Below are 16,957 nucleotides of genomic sequence, written 5' to 3' on the forward strand. Positions count from 1 at the left end.
AGGGGTACAATTTACTAGGGACTTATAGGGGTGATTACGTCCTTGCCAACTGGGCTAGTGCTGGGCCTGGATGTGTGCAAATTCTTTTTATATGATTAAGTATTTTGAGTCACAAGGTACTGCGACTCCTCTACTTGGTGACAATGTGCATGGTCACCAATTCCATTGCTAGATTGTTATCCCGCACGGCGGGTGAGGTTCGAATGTGAAGCGATGTGTAGAGACTTGACCATGCATTAGAGGAAGAAGAGATAGTAACAGACATTGCAACAGCCACAGGTGTCCGGGGATGAGGGTGGACACACATGAATCTACAACACTACATGCACAAACAGATGCTTACAGGGTAAGTAAACTTTTTCGTTCAAGGCATGTGCGGCTATAGATACACATGCTGTACATAGACTGTAAAGCAGTCCTCTCAAAAGCGGTGACTAGCATGTGGGTGTTGTACCAGATTGAAAGAGTGTACCTAGAACTGCTGCCCAACATCAGCTTGTTGGTGGGCTAGAACATCCACACAGTAATTCTTTGTGAAAGTGTGTTCTGTGGACCAAGTAGCTGCTTTACATATCCGCTATGGGGATTTTCCTGAGGAAGGCCATAGAGGCTCCTTTCTTGAGAATAGTGGGTGCTCTAGGAGGAGTGGGCAGAGTCCCCTTAGCATTAAAATAGCATGCCTGAATGCATTCAACTATCCATCTGGCAATGCTAGACTTGGATGGGGTTGGAGAAAGCAAAAATAACTTGTATTGTCTTCATAAATGGTTTAGTCCTTTCAACATAGCACATGAGGGCTTATTTTACATTCAAAGTATGGAGAGCCTGTTCCGTAACTGAATGAGGTTGTGGGAAAAAAACAGGAATGTCCTGTGGATCATTTGTGCTTGAAGGTGTACCAGATCGAGCCGCAAGAGTACGAAAAATAAGAAGCATGGCCTCTTTACAGGCTGCAACCTGTAGCAGCATCACATATAGCCCTTTGAAAATCGGGGCATAGTGGGACAATTATGGAACTGGATCTTCGAGGTGGGGTTTGGAGCTACATAAATTGAAACCTCTACACCCTCCTAACTTCTCTTTGGACAGAGAGTGGAGCGATGAGGTCAAGTTTCGCATCAGCTAGGTACCCAGCCTACCGCGTAGGAGTGGCTCACCAACCTGACCTACTATAATACCCAAGAGGATCCCTACCACGACCTTATTCCACCACTCAGGCTTATATCAGGATTACCTAGAACGCATCTAGAATCTGGGAGAGGCACATGAAAAGTTGAATGATGTTTTCATGGAAAGTGAAATAGCTCAGCGGGTTACTGAGCCAGCTGCAGCAGCCTAGCTGTCCGCAGTTGTAAATCTAGGTCTCGGATGACCCGCTTTCAGGGACAGGTTGGCGGAAGAGACGGGACAGGTTGGCGGAAGTGACTGGGTTACATAGGATTTATCCGAATTGTGCCCGATTTAGAAAGGGTTTATAAGCTGGTATGCATGCTTTTATGTGACCCTTTCGGTGCTTTTCTATTGGATTCCTTTGGTGCCTGTTTCTCTTAATCGTCTCTCTTATTATTTAATTGTTTTGAGTTTGTTTCTCTGTTCATGAGATATTTTTCTGATTGTGTGTTTATCTCTGGCCCGTGAGATTTTTATATGTTTCTTGATTATTTATTTGACGTCATGTGATTTTTTTTTCTCTGATTGTGTGAATGCGCCCCACATTTCTCTGTGATTTTTGCTCATGATTGTTGGAGATAGTAGCCAACACTGCTGATCAGCTAACAACTCTGAAAGATAAGAGCTCAGGGGGTAGTGGGTGGGATAAATGCAGAGACACACGAGGAAACGGACAAACGCTTACACACACACGGACGTGGAGGTACACGGAAACATTCAAACATAAGCATGTGCTTACACATGCACAGAAACATGCATATATATATGAACCTGCTCATCCATACAGGTTTATATACACATTGGCACAGGCAAGTATGCAGACATACACATGTGTACGCGCACGCAGACACGCACACATTCACAGTTCATAAAAACACATGCAGACACATACACACGCACTCACATGACCCCCCCTCCTATACACACACACACACACACACACACACCTGGCACGTTGGTCGCCACACCCTCTCGCCTGCTGAGTCTTTAATTACCGAGCGCTGCCCCCCAGGGCAGGCCTCGGACACGCTCTGTGGCTTCCTTTCATCCATCACATTAGGTTAATTAAGTGCTGCGGCCCTAGTGAGGCAGGACAAGTACAAGCACTTACGGTGCCGGCGGACAAGTGCAAGCACACACGGGCCGGAGAAGAGGAGCAAGCACACATGGGCCGGGAGGAGAGGTGCAAGCACACACTGGGCCGGAGGAGAGGCGCTGCCCTTCAGTCTGCTGAGTTACGTGTGCTCAGAGGCCGGGGGATGGGGGGTCTAAAGCGAGGAGAGGCTTCCGGAGCAGGCGTGTGCTCCGAGGGGAGGGGGAGTGCTCCAGCGAGGAGATGATTATTACTTGCTAGCCTCCCCCCCCCCCCCCCCCCGAGGCTTGCACAATCAGGCTCGTCTGGTCCACTATAGTGCGGATGATGGAACGAAGGGGAAGCAATGGGACTGTGAGATGTAGGTCACCAGCATGAATTAAAGACGTGTGCATCTTATACTTTTGCTGAACTTTGCCAGTAGTTGTGTTTTTGCTCAACATTTGCACCTTGTAATCTATAGTGGACAAGGCACAAAACCTTCTGGTAGGGATGGTGCTGGTTGCCTGAGCGAGGTCCCTTGAAAAGGAATAGACATAGCACCAGAGGGCACATGTTTCAGTCAGTGAGACAGTGTCTAAATGTTGTTTGCAATCTGCAGGAAATCCTGTGCAACTCACACGTTCTACATTTGAATTTTAGTACCTACTATTCTTTGAGACCGTCTGAATGATAAAAGGTGACATATATTGTTGAGTAATTTATTTATTTTATTTTATTTTAAAGGTTTTACATAGCGCTGGCTAGACCCGGAGGTATCAGAGCGCTTTACATTAGTATGAGATCATAATTACAGGTTACATCATTACAAAGGTTACAGAGTTCTTAGATCATGGCAACATAGTTACTTATAAGGTTGAGATAAACAATAAGCACAAATACGTAAGGGGAAAAGCAGGCAAGGGGAGAGATTCAAGGGAGGGGGGTAGGAGCAGGGAAGTAGACAGATAGTGAACTCGGGAAAGAGGAGGGGATGGTGAGAGACACAGCATGGGCAGAGGAGGGGAAGGGTGACGGGGACACAAACCGGAAGACGAGTCAAAGCAACGTCCAAAGTCCAGTAAGCTGTGATCCCAAGGGAAGTGGTATCCCTTCCCTATCTCTGTTGCGAGAGGCTCCCTTTACGCAGTGGACTCTCTCAGAGGGGTCTCTGAGACTCCAATGCCTACATACTGGATCCTTCGCCAAAAAGGGGAGAGGGAGTGCTTTGGCAAGGGGTGCCATACCATACCTCAAGTGTGAGTGGCTCCTTTGGCGCAGTGGACTCTCTCAGCCAGTACGTTGAGACTCCAGAGTATAAATATTGGATCTTTCCCCAACAAGGGGAGAATGAGTGCTTAGTCAAAGGGCACAAAGGACAGGGGGCTAGACAGAGTAGCAGGCAAAAGGGAGAGGTTCAGGGGAGAGGGGATAGGAGCAAGGCAAGTAGACAAAGAGAGAAAGAGTACTAAATGGGAGCATATTTAATTAATGAGTATTGTATAGCCCTGGCTAGGCCAGAAGGAATCAGAACGCTTTACATGAGTACCAATAATGTTGCAATTTACATCAGTTAAGAGTTAGATAAGTATCAAGAAAAGCATTTAAAGAACATAGGGGACAAGGTGGATGGAGCGAGGAAGGGTAAGGGGATAGGGTAAAGGGGTAGGAGGAAGATAGGACGTAGAGACTTGCACCTTGCGCAGAGTGTCCAAGGAGCCTGATGGCGATCACTTTCATGCCCATGGGGCTCGCTTTCCTCCAAGTAGCCTGCCAAACGGAGAAGCCCAGGTCGGTCTCACCCCCATGAAGAACACAGTTGCCCCCAGTCGGGCCAGGACCCTCAGGACTGTACTTGGGACTTCCTTGTAGTTTCCCGTCGAAGGGCCCGGAGTGTAGGCCCACAAAAACTATCTGGGGATGCAAATTATCTGGAGGTGCAGCGCCACCAGTGGTGCCAGCAGTAGCTTCTGCGGCCATTGTAGTGGGTTGCCGAGTAGCCGTCATTGTAAGGGATTCAAAATGTAATTGTTTCTGCGTAGGGACTTTGCGCACCATTCCCAACTGGCACAAGGGAGTCTAGTCAGTCCGATCATTTGCTGTGCAGTATACGTTCAAGCATGTAGCTGTTCCCTATCCAGCAGTTCTCCACAAAAGAATGGGCACATATAGAAGATATGGGGGCTCCCTTGGATTAATGATTTTCATCGGAAGGGAAAGGGGAGGGGGGGGGAGTACATTCACTGGAAGTGTGGCTCACTCGGGGTGTGCACTAATTTCCCTGGATTCCCAGCTTTGCTGCCGCGATCTTCACCCTTGCCCCGTCAATATCTTGGGGATCTCGTGCAATTCTCCGTTAGGCCAGGAAGAACTCACTCATCGGATCAGAGGGTCAATGCACCCCAGTTGTGCGGCTGCGTAATAGTTCCTTTGGCCGGGCATCTCCTCGGGCAGTGTTTCACAGACTGCAGAGATATTTCTTTCCACTGTAGTGGGGGGGGGGGGCTGACTGCCTTGCTCAGCCTGCCTGCCTTCTGCGAGTCTCAAGCTGTCCCCCCTCACAACGCTGTGCAACAGACATCGGGGGCACCAAGGGAACGCTCTTTGTCCTCCCAACTGCAGCGATTCCAGGTTGTGTGGCTATGGGAGTAATGGCGATTTTTCTTTTGTCCCCCGGAGAATGCCGCCTCTGCGTCTGAGCGATGTGCGGGCTCCGATGTTTGTGTGGGCTCGCGTTGTGTCTGTCAGAGACCACACTGGTATCCCGATCGCTGCCGCCAGGCCAGGGCTCCGTTAGCTCTCATTGCCGCCGCAGTGTCACGCTCTGTCCGTCTCATTCCACTCTGTCCGTCTCACTTTTGTCGGCGCGGCGATATGGGTGCGCGTAGCTGCTGCCATACAACGGCAGGTTTCTGCCAAGGTGTTTAGTAGCTTACTTTTTGAGGTGCTCCTTGTAGGTTACTGCACTGGGAAGCCAGTAATTGTGTGGTTATCGACTCGCAGGCTCATCGGGCACCAGTTCGTTTTTAAATGATCAGAACAGGGGGCCGGAGGAGAGGTGCTGCCCTCAGTCTGCTAAGTTACGTGTGCTCCAAAGCAGGATGGGGGAGGGTCGGGGGGGCTAAAAAAAGGAGAACTCAGTGTGCAGGGTAGTGCCTGCAGACTTTCTTATCTTTGTTGGGGGGCCTTCTGTTTCTAATTAGCATGGCCACGCCAAGGCCATGCTAATTAGAAAAAGATGGCCCCCCTAAAGATAAGAAAGTGCTTCACAACAGCCGGGAAGCAGACGACCCAGTCCGGATCGGCCGGACGAAAAGGAGAATGGGCAGTAGCAAAAAAGCATCAAATATCAATGGGAAACCAGTGTTTAGCATATATGCTGACGCGACACAATGAAAATGATGGGCGGGGCTTCAAGTCCCCTTCTAAAATCTCCTCCCTCACTATAGGTCTATGGTGTTAAAGGCAGCTCAAGCATCTTTCAAATCAGGATTTGTAGAGCGTGGCACTGTCATCCATTTTGAACAGCGTGTGACCTCGTTTTGAAGTCGGCGGTAAGACAGTTTCTGAAGCTACACTCATGCCGGTATTTAAAACATATTGCACGTTAATTGAGAAAGGCTCCCGTTTACTTGTTGTTTAGGTTTTGGCAAAGAAAAGGCTATTTACGTTGGATAAGCTATTGGATAAACGAGAGGCTGTTAAGACGAGTGTATGTATTCTTTTACATTGAAGTAGTGTTTTCTCACTTAAGGGCAGAAAATTGAACACTTTTACTCACTTGGTGAAATTGTCATCAGCATGTTCTTTTTGACGTCACTTCCTGTAGTCTTTCTTCTTACCTCTGAGAGTGTAGCATGTTTGATTCTCATTATTTTTCATTAAATGGTTGTCTTGCATTTTTGTATCTCACACTTATTGATTGCTTTGTAAGACACGGGTGTTAACTTTTGGTGGCGTGTACGTTTGGCTCTTTCCCCTCAGTGTTACTCCAGAACGTTCTTTTGTGATGAACATTTGTACATATGGAAAAACTCAATATAGTTTGGTATGTTGCTGTTTTTTAGATCCTGTCGAATCTGCACTTCGAGAGACCAATCATTTAAGGAAGACTGTACTTTTGATTGTATATAATTAATCCCCTGAAGAAGGGTTCATTACGTAACCCGAAATGCATTGGGATGTTGGTTATTGTTTTTGAATAACAATTATTGATGAGTTGTTAATACCTATTAAAAGGAATTGAAAATATGCCTTGTTAATATTTTCATGTGCTTATTGTTTGACATTGATTATGAATGTCCTTTGATACATGTGCAAATATATTTTTGATGACCACTGCTTAAGAGAAAACATGCTATCTTTTGATAAATAAATGTAAACGTTGAATTTTGAGTATATGTGTTAAAACTTCATTAAATTTACAGAGGCTTAATGCCCAGCAGCTGTGCTTCTAGTAGTCCAGGGCCTCCCTGGGCTAGTATTTGAATGTTTGTTATTTAGGAGGGAGTCAGGCACACAACCCTCATTCTAGTAAGCACGCTAAGATTTTTTCAAAACCCACATAACCTATCTTTACAATTGATTACGGGTGTGCAGATCCACCCCACACAAGGAATTTTATACCCACAGTGCCAACTAGTGGATCAGCACCCAAGAGCAATCATGTCCTGGCAGGACATTTCAAATCTGACCACGAATCAGGCAGAAACAAAAGTTTACTCATCAGAAGAAGCGGAAGTAATTTACGCATTAGTGAAGGAAGTGAGGGAATATGGAACATCAACAGGAACTACGACGCAGCAACTAAAACAACTCGAATATTTAATGAGAAAAGAAGTGAACCAAAGATTACACGCAACCACGTTGATAGAATATCACAAAGTCAAGCGTATACCCCGAGGCTTAAGGGTTGCTCTTCGCCCAATGCTCTTTAAATATAATAAATCCTTTATGGCCCGTTGGAACGCAATTCTGAATAAATGTTCGCTTGATTTGATTCTGCTCATAATAGAAGAGATATCGTCACTATTAGGTGAATTACTGTTTGACATCAATAAATTAAAGAACGAAATAAGTAACCGGATGGAGAACGAGAATTGGAATCAAGTACTTGAGAAGATAAATAAAAATCTTGACACGCATGCAAAGGAAGTACACGAAAGGAAGATACGAAAGTTCCGAAGGGACACGATCGATTACAAATTGGACGAGGTTTACACCTGGGCCGAAAAATATGCACAAAAGAGGGCTTTCAAAAAACCAGATGCCACGTCGTCTGAAGAAAGCATAGTACCAGATGAGGACCTAACGATGCAGAGGCCTCCTGCTACCTTGACACATTTCACAGCCCCAAATTTAGAAACTACAGCTACCACCTCAACAAGTAGTGGACCTTTTTTAGGGGAGGGCCCCATGACCAAAACTCCACCGGACAAAACGTCAACACCACAAGACGAAACACAAGGCATGGAAAAACCAAAGGCGCACAAAGAGCAAGGAAGGCCACAGCGGACTGTGAAGAAGTGAATTCCTTGGTAATTAACATTTCATCTAAACAGTTAACCATAGAAGAGATTAAGGTACTCAACAAAGGAACCTCCTTTGTTCCATCTTACACGTCCAATGCATTAGAGACAGAGGTAGCCCTTTTTAAATTCATGCGTAAACTAAGATTAAGGTGGTTTTTCACTATCAACCCCAGTCAAGAAGAACTTACGATGGAACAGAAAAAATTCAGACCAAAAAGCAGATTTTTGTCACCAGTCTCCCATAAGACTCTTGACACTTTTGAGTCCCTGGTCAAAAAGGATTTGGAATCAATCAAATATGGCTCAACACAACACCAAAATTTGAGTCCCAAAGAACGACGCATTCTCAACAAGTTGAGACAAGATTCTTCGGTAACATTTCATCCAGCAGATAAAGGAGGAGCTCTAGTGGTGCTCGACACTGACTTTTATAACAAGAGTGTAATGGAACACATACAAGATAGAGACACTTACCTTCCTTTGGAACAAGATCCAACAAATGAATTACTGAGAATACTGGATGAGTTCCTGTCTAGAGCTTTAGAATCTGGCATCATAGACGAGAATACTAAGAAATTTCTTTTCAACTCTGCACCCAAGATTCCGACCTTATACATGCTACCGAAGGTGCACAAGCACAAAACTAAACCACCTTTTCGACCTATAGTAGCAGGGTGCGGTTCTATCCACGAGTCTCTAGGATATTACCTTGACTTTTATCTACAACCGCTGGTCCAATCCTGGAAGACATACGTTAAAGACACAACAGACTGTTTACTGAAATTGGAATCACAAAAACATCTCTTTGTGAATGACATCTGGCTCTGTACAATTGATGTAGTCGCACTATACACCTCCATAGCACACAAAGAAGGACTAGAGGCAATAGAATGGCGACTGTTACATTCAGAAATTGATCATGATAAAGCTGTGTTTCTCCTAGAATTACTACATTTTGCACTTTATAACAACTATTTTGTGTGGAAGGACAACTTTTTCATTCAGCGTACTGTGACAGCGATGGGTTTTCCCGGAGCACCGTCATACGCTAATACCTACATGGCTCATTTCGAGGACCAATACATACTATCTAATTTGATGTGGAAAAGACATGCAGCTGTTTTCTTGAGGTACATTGATGACATTCTTGTCATTTGGACAGGTACGAGAGAAGCACTGGAAGAGAGTATTTGTAAATTGAATGAATTGAACCCTCGCATCCAGTTCACACATAGCATTGAAAAACAGAAGATTCATTTTCTAGATATTGAAATAAGTAAAACATCAACCGGGTTATCCACGTCTGTATATAGGAAGCCAACAGATGTCAACAACGCGTTGCTTTTCACGAGCGCACACCCGTACAGCTTGAAAAAACATCTTCCGATTTCGCAGATGATGCGAATTAAGAGGATAACATCAGATGATGCACAAAGTAAGGAAGAGATTACTAAACAGATGCACCAATACAAAGAGCGAGGTTACCCAGATCAAATACTCAGTGAAGCTGCTCAGATCACGTCAAGAAAAACTCGTGATGAACTTTTAACATCCAAAGAGAAAGTACCCATGCAACGTGAGGTATTTGTTCTTAAGAACTCAACGCAAGCTACACAGATCAAGACAATAATCAGGAATCGTTGGGAACTTATCGAAAATGAACCTGATTTTATAACAGTATTTCATGGTAGTCCCCTTTTCGCACATACCAGAACCAAGAATCTAAGGGAACTCTTGAAACCTCCAAAACGAACTGTAAGACAAAGAGAGAGGGGCATGATGAAATGTTATAACTGTGGACAATGTGGTAACGTTATCACAGGTGATCAATTCACGCACCCGCAATCGGGTGCGAGCATCAAACTAAGACACAATGCAGATTGCAACACGGAAGGAGTTGTATACGCGATCAAGTGTCCCTGTGGACTAGTTTACGTGGGACGAACAAGTCGAAAAATAAAGACTCGAATAGTAGAGCACAAAAGCCGAATTAGGAATCGCACCACAACCTCCCCATTGGCCAGACACTGGGTAGAAGCTAATCACACAATTCCCCAGCTCAGGTACACAGTCTTAGAACGCATAGAACGCTCCCCAGGATTGGATTTGCATACACTTCTAGCCAGAAGGGAAACACACTGGATAAAATTTTTAGGAACTATTAATCCCAATGGTTTAAATGATCATTATGAACTTTTGTGCTTTCTCTAAATTTCATATGTTAACGTATTTCAGATTGTAAGGGGGAACACTGAGTCCTGGCACTCACTTATTCTTTTCCTTTCTCATCTTTTTTCTCAGCCTTTTTATAAATCATCTAATTGTGTTCTGCAATAGTTTTTTTACCTTCACTTCAACTCAGCACTCTTTTATTTAGCGTAGGAACACAGTAAGTGTCTATGGTAGTATAGCATAGGTTGCCTCTGAGTTTATCTCAATACACATCTGTGCATAATCCTATGTATGAGTGTATTTCACCGTTACTCCTCTGATTTAATTTGGGATACTGTATTTATGAATTATCGATATCCTAAGTAAACCTTGAACGGGTTCACTTCTGGTCCATAGACAGATGCACTCATTGCTTCACAGTTTTAAGGCTGCAGGGCGCACTACAATCGCCATGACTAGAGAGGAAAAACAAAGTTGTGTGACTACAGTCCCTTCTTTGTGTTGACTAACGTAGTAACCATCGGGCGAGTTCCGCACCACGTGATCGGTTGGGCGGACTCGCACCGGTAGACTCACTAAGGACGCCGTTGCTGGAGGCGGCAGGTCGGTTTGCGAACAAGACAATAGCAGTTTCATTCGGTAAGGTCGTTAGTCTCACAGCCTTAAACTCACTATGAGTTTTTTCTCAACATACAGAATGTTGCTGAGCGACCACTTTTGAACAGCGTGTGACCTCGTTTTGAAGTCGGCGGTAAGACAGTTTCTGAAGCTACACTCATGCCGGTATTTAAAACATATTGCACGTTAATTGAGAAAGGCTCCCGTTTACTTGTTGTTTAGGTTTTGGCAAAGAAAAGGCTATTTACGTTGGATAAGCTATTGGATAAACGAGAGGCTGTTAAGACGAGTGTATGTATTCTTTTACATTGAAGTAGTGTTTTCTCACTTAAGGGCAGAAAATTGAACACTTTTACTCACTTGGTGAAATTGTCATCAGCATGTTCTTTTTGACGTCACTTCCTGTAGTCTTTCTTCTTACCTCTGAGAGTGTAGCATGTTTGATTCTCATTATTTTTCATTAAATGGTTGTCTTGCATTTTTGTATCTCACACTTATTGATTGCTTTGTAAGACACAGGTGTTAACTTTTGGTGGCGTGTACATTTGGCTCTTTCCCCTCAGTGTTACTCCAGAACGTTCTTTTGTGATGAACATTTGTACATATGGAAAAACTCAATATAGTTTGGTATGTTGCTGTTTTTTAGATCCTGTCGAATCTGCACTTCGAGAGACCAATCATTTAAGGAAGACTGTACTTTTGATTGTATATAATTAATCCCCTGAAGAAGGGTTCATTACGTAACCCGAAATGCATTGGGATGTTGGTTATTGTTTTTGAATAACAATTATTGATGAGTTGTTAATACCTATTAACAGGAATTGAAAATATGCCTTGTTAATATTTTCATGTGCTTATTGTTTGACATTGATTATGAATGTCCTTTGATACATGTGCAAATATATTTTTGATGACCACTGCTTAAGAGAAAACATGCTATCTTTTGATAAATAAATGTAAACGTTGAATTTTGAGTATATGTGTTAAAACTTCATTAAATTTACAGAGGCTTAATGCCCAGCAGCTGTGCTTCTAGTAGTCCAGGGCCTCCCTGGGCTAGTATTTGAATGTTTGTTATTTAGGAGGGAGTCAGGCACACAACCCTCATTCTAGTAAGCACGCTAAGATTTTTTCAAAACCCACATAACCTATCTTTACAATTGATTACGGGTGTGCAGATCCACCCCACACAAGGAACTGTCATCCATAGGGACATCTGGGCACTAGGGTGCCAGGTCTCAGTCAAAAAGCCAGGTTTTGAGAAAACTGCATGAAGAGAGATGAAACAAGCAGAAACAGGCAAAACAAGGGAAGAAAACCTAGCACAAAAGGCCAGACATAAGGCAGAAGAACGAGCAGAAAAGGAAAAACAGAGGTCAGAAAAACAAGCAGAAAAAAAACAGTGCACTAGAGTGCAAAACATAGGTCAGAAAAACAAGTAGAAACGGCAAAACGGAGGGCAGAAAAGTCAAAACAGAACAAGAAACAAGCAGGAGGCACAAACAGTGGGCAGCAGATCGAGAGGCAGCAGAAGGCAGTGTACTCCAGGTAAGCTGGACAGGAGAACTGTTGCAGGGGGAGCTGGCACTAGGACCTGCATCATTCAATGGTTGTTCACTAAAGGAGATACGATCAGTCCTTATTTTGAAGCCATTAACTCTAAATTGTGTATGAAATCAAATAGAAAGAAAAAAAGATTTTCGCTAAAACAATACACCCAGTTACTTTTATAGCTGTCTCCTATGGACTTACACTTGCAACTAAATCAGTCTGTATTTACGGCTTTACAATCAAACGTTTTCTCTGGCGATAATACAGATTTCTCCCTGCTGGGGACTTTGTTCAAAGATGTTGGCAAAAACGTATGACTGTGACTATTACATTGGTGTCTGTACATGACAATTACCTTTTGGTTTTCTTCCACTTCCATTCGGAGCTCTTGATTGACAACAGTCCTGCTCAATCCCCTAGGTGGAGCAAAGATTACAATAATTTACACAAGTCACACACTGACTGGTTAACTGTGCTGCAGCACCAAATCGGATAGAGAACTTTTGAACAACCCACTTTAATTGGCAATCAGCTACTGAAAAGTCAAAGATCACAGGTTTGATGCAATTATTTACTATAACAAACATTTATATTTGACACAGGCTGTTTTCATTGGAAGCCTTTGATTACTCTTTAGCCTGAACAGGATTTGCAAATAATTGCTAGTAGGGCTCGACAAATCCACTTGACCGCTCGCATTTGCAAAGTAAATTTTATGAGGTCGAGCTATTTTTAGGTCCTACTCGCCCTTTCTGGCGAGTAGGAAAACATACTAACTTTTGTCCTCCGTCTTTGAAAACAGAGCAAATGTGACAAGATAACAAGATTTAAAGGCCTTTTTATTGCTCACAAAGCAAATGAGCAATAAAGATGCCTTTAAATCTTGTTATCTTGTCACATTTGCTCTGCTTTCAGAGACGGAGGTCAAGTAGGTTACTGTTAGGTCGAGGAGATTTTTCAAGGTACTAGACCTGCAGGACTAGTACCATTTTTCAGATTTTTCAAGCCCTGGCTAGTTAATCTGCTTAAGGAAGGTGAAATCTGGGTACTAATCATTCAGGAAACTGAGAGCAGATGCTTACTTCCGAAGTCTGGTGTACTGGTTGTTGCTACCACAGTCAGATACCTGCTTTACTAATAAACGGAGACACGCTTTTACCTGGCTTTGGTGGGAAAATTCTGGCTGAGGTCTTTCATAACCATTAGTGCTTCCGAATTTGGAGCAGACAGGATACGGGCAGCAGTCTGGTAACTGAGATCTGAAACAAGAATCCAAAACAATATACACCATTGTCACTATTGATTATTAACACAGACGTTCCTGTAAAGTGAAACCAGCAGTGAATTTTAAACCAGCTTTCATTTTAATTTAGTAGGAGATCTGAATACAGCTATCAGAAATTACACAATAATGTACACATTAGGAATTTAAGTTATGAATGGAGAGAGCTTGGTACCCCACCCGGACGTGCTCTCTCCATTCATTTTTTTTTCCCCCCATTTCCAATGATTATGAAGCCATAATACTCTTCTTCTGCTAACACTTCTTCGCTCCTTATACAGCGACCATGTGGCAAAAGCAATGGTGGTAACTGGCTATTGGTAAATATCTGTCTTACACACAAATAACGGGTCTTAAGGTGGAATGGTTTAAATGACATTGCTGAGGGGTGTTGACGGAACCATACAACGAACATGGCCCCTTCCAGCCTGGTGCTGAGGCAGCGTGTCAGACATACTATGAGCCAGACTACCCTGTTTGAATATCTTGATGGATTAGTATCATGGTGGAGATGAGGAACAAAAAAAAAATGAATGGAGAGAGCTCCTTGTTCCAATAACCTGCCTGTTGAGTCCAAAGATTGCCAAGTAAGGTTTTCATCCACATCCTCCCAAGGCTGAAGTGTGCGGAGGAGGGCTGTCTCTCCCCAGAGCGGTGCTTGGCCACTGCAATACTTATTCATAAAGTAAGTAAACCCCTGATTAACGGCTTTATATAGGCCCATCTCCATTCTAAATGTGGAAACAAAAACGCTGGCCAAAGTTCAAGAGAATCAACTGTACATCGAATCATGTCATTTAGGTCCACACTTCATAATCACAGACATGGTTGCTTTGTTTATACAGGTAATCCAATCAAACCTGTGACAACCCTCTCATTAAATGCCAAAAAAGCATTTGACTCCATCAAACAATTTACTTCGATTTAGCGATGCTCTTTCTGGTGTTACTCCATCTACTAGTAGATTCCCCACCTTTAGGATATCCCCTGGTGTCAGACAGAATTCAGACCATTTTAGCAGCATCGCTCCAGTGCACTCGTAGGTGGCGTCCTGTGGCTCCACGTTACTTTGCTCCTACCCAAAGGTGACAAAAAAAGCTGCATATAAGTGCCACCTCTGCATGCAGGCATCCGTTTCTTTTTTGATTCTGCCCACTTCCTCTGACCCGGAGCCCCACTATAATCAGAAGAAATAGTGTGCAGATTTCCAGGTTGGGAACTTTTTGCATTGGTTAAGAGACCAATCCGCAGAACGGGGAGACAGAAGGACAATAAGAAATCTGCAGATGACTAACAACCATGACAAACAACTTTTCTGCACTACCTTGTCTTTCTTTGCCCAAGGGAACACTACAAAACATGGATTGTCCACACAATGGCCTTTCATATGAGGAGCAATGCAAAAGCTCAATAGTCTCTTAGGTTCCAGTTTGGAGGAGTGGTTAGCTGAACATGAAAAGGAGCCTTGACCACTGGCAAAAAAGGCCACTCTGGTCCTCAACACCATTTTATCTGGAAATAACAGGGGTGGAAGGTAGCCCCACAGAGTCTAAAGCTCATTCAGACAACGAGTTGAAGTTATCTTGACAAGGAATGCAATCTTCAGACAGATTCCACTGTGACAACACAAAGGGATTGGAGGGGGAGGGGGATGGGGGGCTTATGGACTATGTCAAATCTGTTATAAACCTTATCACAACAGGTGACTTAAACAAGGATGGCTAACCCAGCAAATGCACAAAAGCTAAAGAGTTGACAAAGACCCCTTAATGGTGCCCACTGCAAGTCTTTGCAAGGCAAAAGATAAAATGAACAACAAATTATCCGATCGTTTGGCCATTAATGATTCTATATTATGGGGTCCTCGCCAGGCCACAAATGTGTCCCAAACCCTGGCAAGGCTAGACTTTGTACAGGGATGCCTGGCAGCAAGGGTGACTGCCACAACTCTGCGAGGAAGAATCTCTCACCCAATCTCCAGGCATGGAGGTTTAGATTGCACAGGACTAGATGCAGGACCCTGCCCTGCTGCTAAGACAGGAGATCGTCTCGAAGGGGGAGACTTATCAGAGGGCAGATGTTTCTGCCCAGAACTTCCGGGCACCACATACTCCTGGCACAATCCAGAGCCACTAGGATGCCTTGGGCCCAGCAATTACTAAGCTTCCTCAGAAGGAGGGGCAAGGTCTGCAGTAGTGGAAGAGAATACAGGAGTTCTGTGCTCCATTCTTGCTAGAATATATCTCAGAGTCTTTTTGGACACTCCAGTGCACAAAATGTGGGACATTGCACTTTCACCAGTGCGATAAGGCATAGCCAGGGTACTCCCCATTGTTGTAAGATGCCCTGCTCCACCTTGGGATATAACTTCCATTGATGATCTGCCAGGTGTCGCCAGCTGACTTTTTCTGCCTCGTCATTCAAAGATCCCACTAGGTGGTTCATGACCAGGGAAATGTCCTGATGCTCCAGTCCGCTCCAGAGACAAAACCTCTTGGCACAGGATTCAGAATTTCACACCACCCTACTTGTTGCAGCATAAAATGGCGGTGGTGTTGTCCATGAGAACCTAAATCAACCTTCAATTGATTGTAGGAAGGCTTTTACATTAGGCGAATGGCCTGGAACTCGAACAGGTTGATTTATAGTCAATTCTCTGACAGAGACCCTAATCCTATTATCTCCACCTCTTCCAGATGATCTTCCCAGCACAGCAGCAATGCATCAGTCGCCACTGTCAGCTCTGGATGGAGTAAGGTGAGGGGTCTGCCGTCAATCCAATTGCTATTAAGGAGCCAACACTTCATATTTTTTGCAGTCTCCTTTAGAAACTTGATGACATCTGATAGGTTTCTTTGGTGCAGGACCCACTGACACTTAGTATCCTACTGTAGAGCCTGCATATGCCACCTGGCAAGGGGACAGGCAAAATGCAGGAGGCCAGAAGGCCAAGAGGCTCAGGGCTGCTCAGACCAAGATCCAGGATCATGGTTGATACATCAGGATTATAGCTGGGACATCCTGAACTGCAGATGTCTAAAACAGCTCCTATGAAAGGAAGACTCTGCAAAAGTGCCCTATGTGTGACTAACAGCTTGTTTATCGAAAACCCCAACAATGTCAGGAAGTTTGCCATCATCTGGTGGTGGTTTACGACTGTGGCGAGCCCGCCTTCAACAGCCAGTCATCTAAGTAGGGTACAACTGGAATCCCCAAACTCTCAATGTGTGGGCGAACTCTGCCGTCACTTTATTGAAGACCTGATGAGCACTGGTAAGGCCAAAGTGGAGGAAGGCAAATTGATCATCCTCAAATAAGCTTTATCCGATTTAACAAATAAATCATTAAAACACAGAGTAAAAAAAAGAATAAAAGTACATTATTCAGCGAATATTACATCAATAGATTTAGACAAATAAATAGAATAAAATAAATTCTAATTTCTTAAAAAAGGTCAATACTAGATACCTGGTCTATGCCTCCTAAAACTATTTTATCCATACCGCTTTCAAATTACCAGAACCTCTCTTATATCATTTAAAACAGCATATTAATAGAATC

The 16,957-nt window shown here is 43.8% G+C and overlaps 1 protein-coding gene across 2 annotated transcripts in view; it reads right to left on the reverse strand.

The window, feature by feature from the left end:
- Positions 1-16,957, reverse strand: part of UGGT1 (UDP-glucose glycoprotein glucosyltransferase 1) — an 822,704-nt gene that overhangs the window by 621,368 nt on the left and 184,379 nt on the right. For both annotated transcript variants that reach the window (XM_078666074.1, XM_078666073.1), the window contains exons 10-11: positions 13,274-13,373; positions 12,470-12,530 (exon numbers count right to left, since the gene is read on the reverse strand). In XM_078666074.1, coding sequence (XP_078522200.1) covers positions 12,470-12,530; positions 13,274-13,373 — 161 coding nt within the window. The remainder of the gene's footprint in view (positions 1-12,469; positions 12,531-13,273; positions 13,374-16,957) is intronic.

The sequence above is a fragment of the Lissotriton helveticus genome, chromosome 11 (genome assembly GCF_964261635.1).
Source record: "Lissotriton helveticus chromosome 11, aLisHel1.1, whole genome shotgun sequence".
Classification (NCBI taxonomy): Eukaryota; Metazoa; Chordata; class Amphibia; order Caudata; family Salamandridae; genus Lissotriton; species Lissotriton helveticus.